The sequence below is a fragment of the Dasypus novemcinctus genome, chromosome 4 (assembly GCF_030445035.2).
Source record: "Dasypus novemcinctus isolate mDasNov1 chromosome 4, mDasNov1.1.hap2, whole genome shotgun sequence".
NCBI classification, from domain to species: domain Eukaryota; kingdom Metazoa; phylum Chordata; class Mammalia; order Cingulata; family Dasypodidae; genus Dasypus; species Dasypus novemcinctus.
In genome coordinates, this window is record NC_080676.1 from 163,428,149 (window position 1) to 163,442,596 (window position 14,448).

General features: G+C 56.2%; 1 protein-coding gene and 1 non-coding gene across 3 annotated transcripts in view; both read right to left on the minus strand.

Annotated features, from left to right (window-relative positions):
* C2CD2 (C2 calcium dependent domain containing 2) overlaps positions 1–14,448 on the minus strand; it is a 58,875-nt gene that overhangs the window by 4,363 nt on the left and 40,064 nt on the right. For both annotated transcript variants that reach the window (XM_004466300.5, XM_004466301.5), the window contains exons 11-13: positions 13,594–13,707; positions 10,241–10,365; positions 7,472–7,823 (exon numbers count right to left, since the gene is read on the minus strand). In XM_004466300.5, coding sequence (XP_004466357.3) covers positions 7,472–7,823; positions 10,241–10,365; positions 13,594–13,707 — 591 coding nt within the window. The remainder of the gene's footprint in view (positions 1–7,471; positions 7,824–10,240; positions 10,366–13,593; positions 13,708–14,448) is intronic.
* LOC111766027 (U6 spliceosomal RNA) lies at positions 13,885–13,989 on the minus strand. Its single transcript, XR_002798196.1, has one exon. It is a non-coding gene; the product is annotated as a U6 spliceosomal RNA (small nuclear RNA).

The following is a 14,448-nucleotide window of genomic DNA, read 5'->3' on the forward strand; positions in this document are numbered from 1 at the left end:
CAGAGGAAGCACGGTCCTGCCGAAGGCTTGACCTGAGGCCTCTAGGCTCCAAAACTGGGGGACAATAAATTCCTGTCGCTTAAGCCAAGCAGCCTGTGCTCTTTGTTATAACAGCCCTGGCAAATCAAGACAGGCGTAAACTGCAACGCTCCATCTCATATCCCCAGAAGGATGTTCATGCTAAGAAAACCAAGTGTAGGATCCTGAGAACAGGCTCTTAGGAAAGGAAAAGATTCACCTTCTTAGGAAAGGAGAAGAATATTTGTTCTTTGGGGAGCAAGGATTTTTTTATAACTCCAGATCTTATTGTATATATCATAGGCAGAATCATAGGAGATTGCCGAGGATTGGCCATTTTTGCCTTCTAAAACTGCAATTTGCATGGCATATACACAGATTAATGATGTCAGCTTGTGGGGTGTGGAATAGGAAAGAAAAAGGCTGCAGTAACGGCAATTTTGCCAGCAATGTTTCCTCAAGGTCCGCTGCCAGCTAACGGAGCTGTAAGAAAAAGAGCGTCCTAATCTGTTCACTCTCTTATAAATTAGCTTCAGATCCTACCAGGCAAGGCCAAAGGAGCCAAGGAGTGAACAGTTCAAGCCGGCCCGAGAAATTCATTACCGTCTGCACGGAAGTGTAACGACCCTGCGAGAAGGCAGGTGTAGTCGGTGTTTTACGGAGCTCTAGAACGAATCCGGTAAGTCATTCTTTCTCGCGATGGACAAATCCAACAAGTGTTTCGATATCCATGCCATACCGAAAATGGCAACCATGCCTTCCCCTTTCGATGGAGAGGAGACAGAATATCAACTCGCACTTCTATGGAAGAATGTCTAAAGCGAACCCTACGCCAACCACTGGGGCAGAAGGCATGGGTAATCGGCATTTACTACGGAAAAAGAAACACGTGCTGATGGCTTCGAGGCCCCATATGGGACCCGACTTCTCCCAGGATGAGCTTCTCAGCCCTGTCCAGCCTGCCCTGGCTCAGCAGCACAGAAGGAATGGGCTGAGGCTCATCTGGTCAAACCTGCCCGACAAAAAAAAATTTTTCTTCATTTTCTCTTTGGTTGCAACCAAATAACCTGGTAGAAAGGGTCATTTGGGCTTAAAAAAAAAATTTATCCAAAGTTGGGAGTCTGTGTCTGGGGTTGAACGGACTGGAGGGGAAGCAAGCATGTGGAATGATTTAGTCGCAGCAGGCCTGATGTGCCACATCTGTTGGCTGTAAGGCCAGTCCCCGGAGCCATTCAAATCCCTGTAAAATGCAACATCCGAGGACAACTCCACAGCCAGCTGTGTCAGGGTGGCGATGAGTCCAGACCGACTGGACGAGTTTCGGGTTGGGCCAGTGGTGCCGTGTGCTTAACAGCCCCCTGAATCAAAGGCTCCTTGCGGGGAAATACCCACTGGTGCAGTGATGGGGCTCCCACACAAGGGAGGCGCCTCTCACCCACGGACAGCTGGCTTGGGGCTCTGCTGCTTCGGGTTCACCGCGGCGTCCCCACAGCGCCTCTGGATGGGGGGCTGGCAGGCTGGGAACAGGGGAGCAGAGGAAGGGCCCCGGGGCCTGTGGGATGCACCTGGATTTAGAACCCACGGATCTGCCGCACTTTGCAGGGAGGGGCTCTCCCCGCAGGGCCAGCCTGCAAAGCCCATCTCCTGGGGGTCCTTGGCTGACGCTCAGTCTGGGCAGCGGAGGTGCGAGCCGAAGCGAGGAGGAAAAGGCGGAAGGAGAAGGGAGGGCGCGGCAGCCCACGCCACGGGTCTGCAGGTGACCTCAGTGAGCGGAGAGAAAGATAATACCTGCGTGTCTCTCTGTCTTGCCCCTGGAACCCAGGCACCTAGAAGAGCCAGGAGCAGGAGGGCAGCGTTCCCAGAGGGGCTTGGGTCCCCTAGCGTCTTCTCGAAAGGACAGCTGCCCCGCCCCTTCCCCGGGGAATCGGGTGCCGCTGGTCGGGGGAGATGCCCAGACGCCAGCGTGTTGGAGGAAACCCCCAGGAGACCCCACCGCACAGCTGGGGCTGAACTCCACTCGCCTGGGGCAGGGCTGACACCCTACCCTGCTCTTCAGGACACCTGGAGCCCCGTGCCCAGGGCCGCCGGAGCAGGTCAGCAGGAGGGCCGCCTGCGTGGAGGTTTCCTGCCGCCTCCTCGGCTCTGATCGCCTCCGCGATTGCTGAGCGAGCCCGGGGCTGTGGGAGGGGGAGGCGGGACCCCGCCCCGCCTGCAGAGCCCCCACTGAAGAGAAGCGTCGATCTGCACCAGGTTAAAAGGGAAGCCAGACCCAGAGCTGGGCAAGGGGTGGCTGTGTTCAAAACCCTCGAAAAAGGGAATGTGCACGTGTAAGTGCAACGTCACTGTAAGTGCAACGTCACCCTAAGTGCCTAAAACTAAACTCCTCCCACAGTAGGTAAGAAGATAAGGTTTTCGCTTGTGTATAAAATCGGCAGGCTAGAAAGATCTTGTAACACAACGCAGAGTACTAGCCACTATACGATCACGGCCGTGATCTCTGGACCTCTGATGATTGATGTGGGGGACATTTCAGCTAAAACCTAGGAGTGGTGTGTCATTCTCAAGGAAATTTAGCTTAGGAGACAGGCAGAGTAAAATTCACGTTTTTGCTGTGAGATTTTCTAAACATGTACTTTTGTCAAATTACTAAAATTTTCTGGACATCTGAGTATGCCATTTATTAAATTGGTAAATTACCATTAAAAAACGAGAAAGATCTTGTAACAGATTTGGTCTCAGCGCCACGCCTGCCGGTGCAGTTGATCCTGCGGCCTGAGGACCGCCTTGTTGCAGCAGCGCGCCCGCCCCCGGCCGCCAGCCCCGTGCCTGCTCCCACACGCAGCACCGGCAGACCTCGGATGAAGTGGTCTCTGCTCCTTGGTCCCAAGAAACTCCATGCTCGTCCACGACTGGAGCGTGCGCCTCTGAACCGGCCTGCTGCCGCGCTAATTTCCATCCTTCTGCGGCCTGTGCCAATCTCCCTGAGGTCACCTGCATGACTCGTGACAGCTTCTACGGGGATGACATCGGCTTCTCGTGCAGAGGACAGACATGGAAGGACCCGGAGAACCGAGCCAGAACCCTGAGAAATCCCCCAGTGTCAAATGAGGAAACTGAGGCTCGAGAGATGACACTCTGTGCCAGGTGAGGCACTCGGACAGGCGGGCCCAGGGGCAGAGCCAGGCTTTCTGGCTCCACAGAGGCGCGTGAGAGCCGTGCCTGCGCGGTCGCCAGGAAAGGCGCATCAAGCCCCTGGGGAGGGCCCGAGAGAGCGTGGGCGGGGCACAGCCTCTCCGGCCCTGCCCCGGGCATGACTCTGACAGCATTTCCAGAAGCATTTACATCCGAGAAAGGCCTGCTGGCGGGCGAGGGCGGGACAGAACCTTCTAGCGATGCAAATCCCTCGCCAGGGTCAGCAGGTTCACTCATCAAATGTGAAGGACACTTGGCGACAGCAGGCGTTCCTCAAGTCTTCACTTCTAAAGAGGATTTTAGAAGGTCACTGGGACTCAGTCACTACATCGCTGTGACCTTCGAGGCTGCGGCTCCAAGACAGACGGAGGGTTTTGGGAGAGATGCACGGACAGGCACAATTTCTCGCCTGCTGGGAAACGACACTGCATAGATTCTACCTGTCTGCCCGACTCTACCTACGACAGCCAGGATTCTGGGGTGTTGTGGACTCGTCGCCGTGCCCACCAGGGAGTTGACGTCACCGGGACAAGAGCAGCCGTGGCCCTCCTGAGCTCCTAAGTCCTGGCGATTTCACCCCAGCCACCTTCCTACCCAACAGCCACGAAGCGATGGAGGCCGGGCACAGCCTTCGGGACTCCCTGGATGTGGGGACTGCTTTGGGAAATTGGAAGCAAATAACCAAGATTTTCAAAGGGGGGGTGTTGTCTTTTTCTGCTTCCAGCAAGATTTTTAAAAAATGTCACAAGGCTGAAGTGTAAACAAACACAGGAAGGCATCCCAACGTGATTATTCTTACAGTATTTATGTGGCAAAGTTCCCAATTTATTCCCATTGATCTCTATGGATTCCAACAGACTTAAATAGCTAAGTGAAGAATTCATCGTGAAACCTGGTAAGTAGGAAAACAGGGACCAAAGCCGAGTTTAAAATGAGCTTCTGCCCACAGCAAGCCTTTGGATGTCAATCTGAACCACAGGCGGTCCACTTAGGAGAACGCTGACTTTCTAGAAGTGTGGGAGATGCAGGAAGCTGCCCCTTCCCGGAGAACGTCCTGTGGCATCAGCTGAGCTGAGGGTGCTGCGCTAACCTGAGCCACTTTCAAGGACGAAAATGGGAATCCTAGAGTCTGGGCAGGCAGCGCCTGGAAAGGGAGAGGAGCAGGGGAAGGGACGGAGGGGAAGCTTTCTGCTCTGCTCGATACCTTGTGCTTCTCACACAGTAAGGTCACACTTCATCTTGCATAGAGGTAAGATGAAAATAACTTCCTGTGCAGACAATCGATCCTGTTGGCATAGCGAACCTCTTAAGCGAACAAAGGGCATGAGCGCGGGTGAAATCAGAGGAGGAGGAGGGAAAGCAAAGCATGCAAGAGCAAAACAAGAGGGGAGGGCAGTGCACGTCTGAACCACTTACGCTACACACACGGAAATACAGGAAGCGGCTGTGTAGGACATGCAGCGACATTCTCTTAATTTTTTTTTCTCCAAAAGCTCCATCAGTACATTAAAAAAAAAACATAAGCCTAGATTTTGGGGCTATAGTTCAGTATTGGCCGCAGCCTACAACATGGGTCTCAGAGCCAGCGCAATTCCAGGAGAAGCCTGAACAGATAGCTCCTCGCTATGGCAGCCGGCGCAGGCAGGTCCTAAACCAAAAACTTAGCTTTAGTTTCACAAAGAGCGAGAACGCCTCAGCGCTGCTCCCTGCACCACCGTTTTCAAGATCGGGGTGGAAAACCCAACCTGGCGCCGTGGCACATACTGTCTCAGATTCCAACAACACCGCCTGGAGATGTACAAGTCTTTCAGAAAATGCCGGAAAGAAAAACCCGTTTTACAGGCTCCTTTCGCAGCATCTCTGGTCTACGCGGCCGCGCTGGGAGGAGCGGAAGCCGCTGCGCAGCTCGACGTCCCCCGCCCTCCCGCACGCCAGCCCCGGGCCGCTCGGGCACCTTCGCTGGCAGGCTGGAAGGGCTGGCCACGCTGCCAGCAAGGACGGATCCCGGGGGATGGAGGAAGGACGGGGACGGCGAGCAGGTCCCGAGGGGCTCGGTGGGGCCGTTTCAGGGTGGACGGAGGAGCGGGGGGGAGGCTGGGGCCTGCGAGGAGACGGGGGCCGGGCCATCGACCGTCGAGGGGAAGTGGGGGCCGGAGAGGGCGCCCCTGCTCTGTCTGCCTGCCGAGCACCCTGCCTGCTCCGCTCTGGCCTAACCCGGACAGGGTTGGTGCCCGTCTTACACACTCAGACCGGCCGCTGCAGGCCCCCGGACCGGGCAGCAAGCGCAGGGGCAGCTGGCTTCGTCCCTCAAGCACGGGCTCTGGACCCCCCAAGCTCGACCTGCGCCCCCTCTCCCTGCCCTTCTGACTCTCACGGCCTCCTCTCCCTCCCCCTCCATCTAGGCAAGGGGGAGGGGGATGTGGGGAAGCAGCTCCCGCACAAGGGCCCGGGAGGCAGGAAGCAGACACCGGGAAAGGGCCGGCAAGCTTCCCAGCATCCCCCCCTCCTAGGGACAGGGACGAGGGGCACGGCCCGGGTCATCCCCCGCTGCCCTGGGGGGCGGGGTTAGCTGCAGCCCCGCCTCCGCCCGCTAGAGGGCAGCAGCGTGCACACACCTACACACACACCTGTGACCACCAAAAATGTCTCCCGGCCTTGCCGGATGTCCCCCCGGGGCTCGATCACCCCTGCTTCTGCTGCAAGGAGAACAGAGGGGAAGAGAAGCCGCTGCAGAGCACGCGCGGCTACGCTCCCCGCCAGGAGGGTGGCCCTGGAGCCCGGCCCGTGCAGGTGGCGGGCTTGGCACCTGGGCTGAGCAGCCGCCCCTTCCTCAGTGGCCCTTGTCCACAGTCGGGCGCCTCGTCCTGTCGAGGGGCGGGGGCGCCCGGTGCCCCCGCCAGAGTCGGCGCTGAGCCTCACCCCCTGCCACAGCCCCGCCTGGCGCCTGCTGCCAGCCTGCCCCGCTCCTGTGCGCTCGGTCTCCCTATTTCTGCTTGGCTGGGAGGGGGTGGGGGCGTCCAGGGTGGGCACAGGCCCTGCTTCACGGACGAGGAGGCTGAGGCCCAGGGCGTCCTCCCTGATGCCTTGGGCAGGGCCTGGGTCCCCAGTCTGGAGGGACGCCAAGCCCCCGGGCCAGTCTCCCTCGGGAGATACATTTAGGTTAGGGTTATGCCCAAGGCTGTCTAAACGTGCTCCCGTCTAAGGCACTTCCAGGGTAAAGTCCTGCTTAGGGCCATGGAAAAGTCGGTGAGATGGCTGCCTCAGCACTGCGTGCAAGGTACAGCAATCAATGAACGATTGTGGGGGCGGCTAGCTGATCTCTGCAGATCTGAGTAGGGGCGTGCGGTGAGCCTACCAGCTTTGGCTTTGCTTAGTTGAGCGGCCGATGGCCACCGCCAAAGGAAAGCCCAGCGGCTGCCCAGCTCCAAGTCCTTCCGACCCCATCGTCGCATATGGCTTTTGGTGACCCCTCTAAAAACTTTGAGGGGAAGTGGATGCGGCTCAGGCAGCTGGGCCCCCTACCACATGGGAGTCCCAGGTTCAGTTCCTGGTGCCTCCTAAAGAAGACAGTGAGCTGACGCAACAAGGTGATGCAGTGAGCTGACGCAACAAGGTGACGCAGTGAGATGACGCAACAAGGTGACATGGTGAGATGACGCAACCAAGAGACAGTGAGGCAGCACAACGAGAAACGCAGCAAACAGGGAGCAGAGGTGGCTCAGGCCATTAGGTGCCTCCTTCCCACACGGGAGGTCCTGGGTCTGGTTGCCAGTGCCTCGTAAAAAAATAAAAAATAAACATCGAGGGGTGGAGAAATAAGAATGAATAAATCTCTAAAAACAAACAAATAAAAGTTTTGAGAGGGAGCGGATGTAGCTCGGGGGTGGAGCGCCTGCTCCCCAGGTACGAGGTCCTGGGTTCAATCCCTGGTACCTCCTGAGAAAACAAAAATTAAAAACATAACAACTGTGCGAGTTCTGCTCCTAGGCAGAGGGAACAGCAATTCTGGGCATGAGCACACACTGGCTCCGGACAAGGGAGAGGAGCACATCCCAGGATGAGGACAAGCCACGCCCCTCCGCAGGGATTCGCACTCGCTCCCCACCGGGGCCGACCACGCAAACCCAGGCCCCAAGTGGCTCATCAGCACTGGCTGATTTTGAAGTGGCGTGTGGAGCGGACGAAGGGACAGAATGCAGATGACAAGGAGGAAAACTGAGCTCGGAAGGGGGCTGGGCCCCGCGGGGCGGCGGGCACCTACCTCTGTGCCTCCTCGTCGCGCCCGACTCGGACATGCTCAGGGAGCTCTCCGACAGCTCGTCCCCATCCAGGTCCCCGTCCGCGTCCCCCTCCGGGTCAAGTGGGGCCTGGCCGCTCCAGCCCTCGTCCTGGAAGTCCTTCTCCACGTCCCAGGAATCAAGTTCACGGTCCAGGGGCTCGCGGGCAGGCGAGGCCGGGGCCGGCAGGTCCTCCGGCGCCGGGTCGGAAGCGGCGGCCGCCTCTGGACAGCAGGGGGTGTCCTCCTGGCCGGCGCAGTCCATGGAGGCGGCGCAGTCCATGGAGGCGGCGTAGTCCAGCATCAGCGCGGCTTCGCTGTCCTGAGAGAGGCAGGTCTGGGGAGGGGGCAGGCGTCATCAGGGACCCCCAAAGGACACATCCAAGTCCTACCGCCCGCCCCACGGCCTCGCTGGGAAAAGGGGTCTCTGAGCCCGTGACCGGTCAAGAGGAAGTCAACCTGGACTCGGGGGGGCCCTGACCAGCGCGAGAGGTGTCCTCGCAGAAGAGGGCGTCGGGACATGCAGCCGTGCAGAGGGCGGCGTGGGCAGCCACGGAAGGGGTGTGCCCGCAAGCCAAGGGGCCGGGAGGGGGCTAGGGGCAGCTTTTCTCTCCACGGCCCCGACGACGCCTGGACTTTGGACATGGGTCGTCCATTGTTTGGAGCCCCCAGTTTCCATCACTCTTAGGGCAGCCCCAGGAGACTAAGAGGCCGGGAAGGCGCCAGCTCGCGGGGAGGAGCTCGAAGGCGACACACCGCAGAGGCAGAGGGGTGAAAACACCGGGAAGCCCGCACAGGCGCCGGTGCCTGGGGGCCCCCAAGAATGAGACGCCCCTCTGCGCGTCCTGGGGGTTGAGTGCAGCCCCTGCCGCCTGCACCCCCAGCAGGGCTCAGCCCCCTGCCGCGAAGCCCCTGTGGCGGGAGTGTGTCAAGGATGCAGTCAACAGCCCCCCTGCAACAGAGGGGCCTGCACTGGGAGGGCCTGGGGGACCCCCAGAGGGGAGACGGAAGACTCTAGACTTCCTAAGAGAGCAGCGAAAAGCAGCAGAGGACGTGAACGTCAGCGTTTCAGCCTCAGTTTGTCTTTTCACCTTCGTTCCTCCAGCATCTTTACGTTCCCTCTAAGCAGAAATTAACCAGCACACGCTGTCCTTTTAAGAATGGGAAAAAAATACTGGCGCTAAACCAGTCTGGGGGTAGGACAACGGGACAGGGGGTCCTTGAGGGTGGGAGGGACGGGCAGAGGGGCTCCCAGGGGCGGCGACATAGGAGCCCGCGCAGTGACAACTGACACCTGCACTTTGCTGATGTAACTGCCGTCTAGAAGTTCCCACTGTTCTATTCCTTAGGAAGAATAATTATGACAACGGATCAAATTCACCCGTGAGCCCCTAACAATACGGAAACAGAACGAAAGGAAGCACAGGGTCCCGGCTAAGGAAACCCCAGCACGGGGCTCGGCGGCTCCAGACATGATCTGCCCCCTGCTGGCTGCCACCGGGAGCGCACCCAGGCGCGGTCAGCGACCAGGGGCTCAGCGGCTCGCACACCGAGTTGATGGCGGTGGTATACGCCACAGCCAGAAGGTGGAGACAAGCGGGCGTCGTCAACAGAGTGGGTCAGCACCCGGACAGCGGAATAGCTGGGCCATACGAGGAGGCCGGGCGAGACTCGCTGCCACGCCGACCCTGCTCAGTGAAGTCAGCCCATACACGCCACAAACAGTGTAAAAGAGAAGGGAAAGAGCAAGTTTGCCGAGAGGGAGGGCGGATCCAAGGACGCCAGATAATGGGGGAGGGGGAGGGGAAATATTTTTTAAAAATTAAAACTTTAAAAAGTAATTATTTTTGCAAGAGGCACACCTCCGCCCACCCTCTCGGACCCGGTGCCGGCTACCTCCACTTCCCGCTCTCCGCCCGTTTGCTCTGGGATGTGCAGAAGGAGTGAGGGTCTGTAAGGTGGCTGCCAAGAGGGGAGCCCTGACACCCACCACCTGCCAAGGGCACAGACGTCACAGAACAGAAGGGGGAGAAGAGGGCAGTCCTTGCTCCCATCTGATTACGAAAGAAACCCACATCCACTGCAAAACGGTAAAATGCCTTCAGGGAGCGGACGTGGCTCAAGCCCACTTCCCACACGGGAGGTCCCGGGTTCAGTTCCCAGTGCCTCCCAAAGAAACAAAAACAAATAAGTGAAACAAAAAAAACACAAAAACTGACTCAGGGAAGCCAGTATGGCTTAGTGGTTGAGCACCCACTTCCCACATGGGAGGTCCTGGGTTCAGTTCCCGATGCCTCCTGAAGAAACAAAAACAAATAAGTGAAACAAAAAAAACCACAAAAACCCACTCAGAGAGGCCGTTATGGCTTAGCGGTTGAGCACCAGTTCCCCACAGATGAGGTCCTGGGTTCAGTCCCCAGACCCCAGTACCTAAAAAAAAAAGGAAACCTTTAGGACTATGTAATGTGGAGCATGAGAGTGCCCCGCCTGGGGCAGGGACGAGGGCAGAGCCAATGGTGAGGTCCACGCCATGTGCTTCTTTATCCTGCCATTCGCTTCATCCAGCGACTCAGCAGGGAAAGCATCACTGATCACCACGCAGGCTCCCTGCACCCGCTGAGGGTCAACTGCCTAAACACAAAACTGTAAACGAGCCCTCGGCTGGGGGAGAAGCGTAATTTGACATCCGTAGGTGGAACCTTCCGGACTCCCGGTCGGTGGGACACCAGCCCCTCCCCCACTGCGGGGCTGTACCTTGGAGACCCCCGATATGAGGAGGGTGGTCTTCCGTGGCGACTTGAGCTTGAGCTTCGAGGATTCGCTGAGCTGTCGAATGGCAACTTCAGCCACAGGATCCACACCGTTCAACACCAGCAGCTCTGCAGGGAAGGCAGTGGTGAGACCATGAGCCAAAAGTCAAACCTTGCGTGGGCACTCGTGGGGCCGAGAGCAAGGGCCCAGGGCACCGGCTGGCCGGGATTTTCTGCAAAGGGACAGAGTGCTGGGGGTGGACGTGGCCCCCCACAAGGCACGTTCAGGTCCTGGGGTGCAGACTCTCTTGTAAACTGGATTTTTGAAGACCCTGTCGTGATGAAGCCAAATTGAATCAGGGTGGGCCTTGAGCCAATAGGACGAGAGACCTTCCTGACAAAGGGAATTTGGGCACAGAAGCAGAGGGCAGAGGATGGCCACGGGATGGCACAGATGGAGCTGAGGCTCGCCCGCCAGCGGCCACCAGACCGCGACAGCCACGGAGCAGGCAGGGCCACCGTGCCCAGGCGCTGGGCTCCAGCCTCCAAAACTGGGACGATGAATACCTGGTGTGTGAGTGTGCGGTGTTTGTCCTAGTGGCCCTGGAAAACTAAGACAGGGAATAAATACTTTAGGCTTTGTGGGTCATCCAGGCTCTCTCACAACTACTCGACTCCACGAGAGCGGCCAAAAGTCAACATATAAATGAATGCGCGCGCCTGGATTCCAATAAAACTTTACTTACAAAAACAAGCCAGGCGTTTGCTGGCCATTGGTAATAGCCTGAGGTAAACACTTCGGAGCCAGGCATTTCACTGCATGGTGGTTCGGCTCATGTCTCAACTCGGCCAGGTGACTGTGCCCAGTTGTTTGGTCAAGCAAGCACTGAGCCAATTGTGATACAAGGACATTTATGGACTTTAGTCGCCAGTGGGTTTCCCGCATAGACGGCTGGTTACATCTACATCGACCAGGGAGATGGCCATCAGCAATGAGTGACATTTCATCCAATCAACTGAATGCCTTAAAAGGGGGAGGGATTTAGGGATTTCAGCATACACAGAGAATTTCCCAGCTTGTCTTTGGACAGCCAACCTCTCCTGGAAACTCATCAAGGACCTTCACTGGACTTTCACCGGAGCCTCTGGTTTGCAGCCTGCCTGTGGAACCTGGACTTGTGCATCCCACGGTCACCTGAGAGACTCATAAAATCTCTTATTACTGACAGATATCTCCTACTCATTCTGTTTCCCTCGAGAACCCTAATACATGTTGTATCTAATCTGTATCTCAATACAGTTGATGAAGAACAGTAGAAACAAGCCAACAAAAAACCTTCTGTAACCTCCTAGCAGGTTTTGAACTGTGAAAGGCAACGTGTTTACTCAGCAATGAACAAACAAATGCCAGGCGGGGCTCGGAAGGGCCAGCTACTAAAAGAAGCCGGTTCCCGCCGTTCCTGTGCAGAAGAATCCAGTGGAGGCGCCCCGCGCACCAGGCACAGTTCCGTGAGCTCTGTGCACATTTATTACATGTAATCCTCACAAAAACAATGAGTGGGAGCGGCTGTGGCTCAAGCGGCTGAGTGCCTACTTCCCACACGGGAGGTCCCAGGTCCAATCCCCGATGCCTCCTAAAAATAAAATGCAAAAACAACAAGGAAACAAACGAAAATGCAACTCAGGGGCGCCGACGTGGCTCAGTGGTTGAGCGCCAGCTTCCCCCTTACAAGGTCCCGGGTTCAATTCCCGGCCCCCAGTACCTCAAAAAAAATACCACAAACCAATATGAGGTAGATGCATGCCGATCCTCATCGACAAAGGAGGCCGTGCTGGGCAGCAGGGAACAGAGCTGACATGCCAGCCACGTCTCCCCACCCAGAGCCAACGCTTGCAAGCACTGCTCTGCCTGGGTGAAAATTAAAATGGCAAAGGGCCAAAGGGCTAGGAGCCTGAAAGAAGGAATGAAGCCACCAGACGTGACCACGTGGACGAGCCTGGAAGGCAGCAGGTGGAGTAAAAGGAGCCAGGCACACTGTTGGGAAACAACTCCAAGAGGCACACTGGTCGCCTCGGGGGCTAGAATACAGGTACCCGGGCAGGGCGGGGGAAGGAGGGGCAGCTGAGGCTGAACTGAATTTCCGTGGGGGACGATGGAGAAGTTTGGGTGATGGATGGTGGTGATGGGAGCACGACATTGTGAACACAATTAACAGCAGCGAATTACAGATTTGAATGTGGTTAAAAGGGGACATCTTAGGTGGCATATGTTATTAGAATACCATGTTTTTAAAACCACAGGACTGTGTACCAGTAAGGGGGAACCCTCCCATCAGCTGTGGACCACAGCGAGTAGGACAATTACAATCACCTGGTTCCATCAAGTATCACAACGGCACCACACTGTGCAAAGTGCTAATAACGGGGGAAGTATATGGAAACTATTTTCTGCATGATGTTTTCTGTAAACCTACAACAGCTCTGATATACTTTTTTAAGTATGGTATACAAAAGTGCTCTCCCCGCTGAGTTTTGACAGTGTCCTAGGTGCTATGTTTCCAAAGGGGGTGGCAGAGGGACCTGGTGGGAGGAGGTGGGGCTGCCGCTGAGCAAAGAAGGGCGTTGTGATGTCTGGGTAGTTGTGGGAGGGCCACCAAAGCAGGGCCCCAGGAACCGTAAAAGCTCCCCTTAGATTAAGAGTTAGCTGGAAACTTCCACCTCTCTAAGCGAACGTGAGGCCCTCTCCTGCAGCACCTGCCAGAGAGGACTTTGCTATGCCCTGGACCACTCTTCCCTGCCCATCGCTGACCTTGACAAGGTCAGTAACAGCTCTCAGTGGATGGGAGGTGGGGAGAGGGAGAGAAGCCACCCACCTGCCGCGGGGAGACTGAGCACTGCCTTTAGCTGTGCTTGCGATTTAGGAAGACGGTAAGGCATCTCTTTAAAGATGTCTATTACCTGAAAGTGGTCACAGAAAATACGAAATTTGCACCGGGGGGGGGGGGGGGGACTCCTTCTCTTAGGTTTAAAGGGAGGGCAGGCGACCAAAATAAATTGCTTTTGTGATTGCGGCCCATGAGTCCGACTCACTTTATAAATTATTAATGTAAAAAGTACGTTGAACAAGAGGAAAAAATAAGATTCAGAAATTTTATCAGGTGAGGTGCAAACTGGGCTTGTAGATCTATTTTGTTCAAACACTCTCTAGAACTTAAAGTGGGATCTTAGAGCACCCCTGGCCTTTGAGATCTTCCCCAGTTCAGAAGAGGCGGTATTTCCTTCCGATCAGATGAGAAAGGCGCTAGAACAGCTCGGAAAACGCCGAGGAGGAGAACGGCGCGAGCGACTTCCCGTTACCTGTGTCTGAGGAGGAGAAGGTTTTGCTGACGGGGGCGCTGGGGCACAAGACGGACTGGATGGCGATGTCCTTCTCGACGACCTTCACCTTGACGGGCGTTCTCACGGGCGACTCTGCCAAGGAAAGCCCCTCGTTACAAAGAGCACGGAGCCAGCCAGGTGGGCTGCCAGGTACAGAGAGGCGAAACCGGCGCGCGCCTCCACGCCGAGTCACCGCCCGTGGAAGCCAGCCCGAGCCTGGGGCTTTTCCTAACAACCTCTCTTACTCTTTTTGCTTTCGTTTTTACATTAAAAACACACAACTGCTTCACGAATTTGCGTGTTGTCCTTGCTCAGGGGCCTTGCTAATCTTCTCTGGATCGTGCTGATTTTAGTATTTGGGCTGCCGAAACGGGCGCTCTTATTCTTGTTTTTGTTTTTCTATCATTGGGGTCAAAACTGGTGTTGGGAGTCCTGGTTTAACTAAAATTCAGGAACGTTTTAATTAAACCGGAATTTCACTTTATCCTTTGCATTCAGAACTGTGTCAAGTGACCTCTGCTGGGAAGGTAAGACTTTTGCACAAGCAGAGACAAATTTTACAATTTAAAAACAGGTCATACACTTATAGAGACATCGTCTCCAAGGCTGGTGGCGGCGGGGACCTGTACAGCACTCAGCTGATCTAAAACGACCACACAGCGAGGCTGCTAGTAAAGAAGTTTCAGTATAAGAAAACTACCCCGACCACTTGTAACGGAATACGTTACACCAAAGTGTGCCTACTTACGTCAGTTTTTAGCTTCAGAATATACTACAGGGCTGTACCTTGCTTCAACTAAAGAGGCATTTATTTGACAAAATGGGAGACACGAT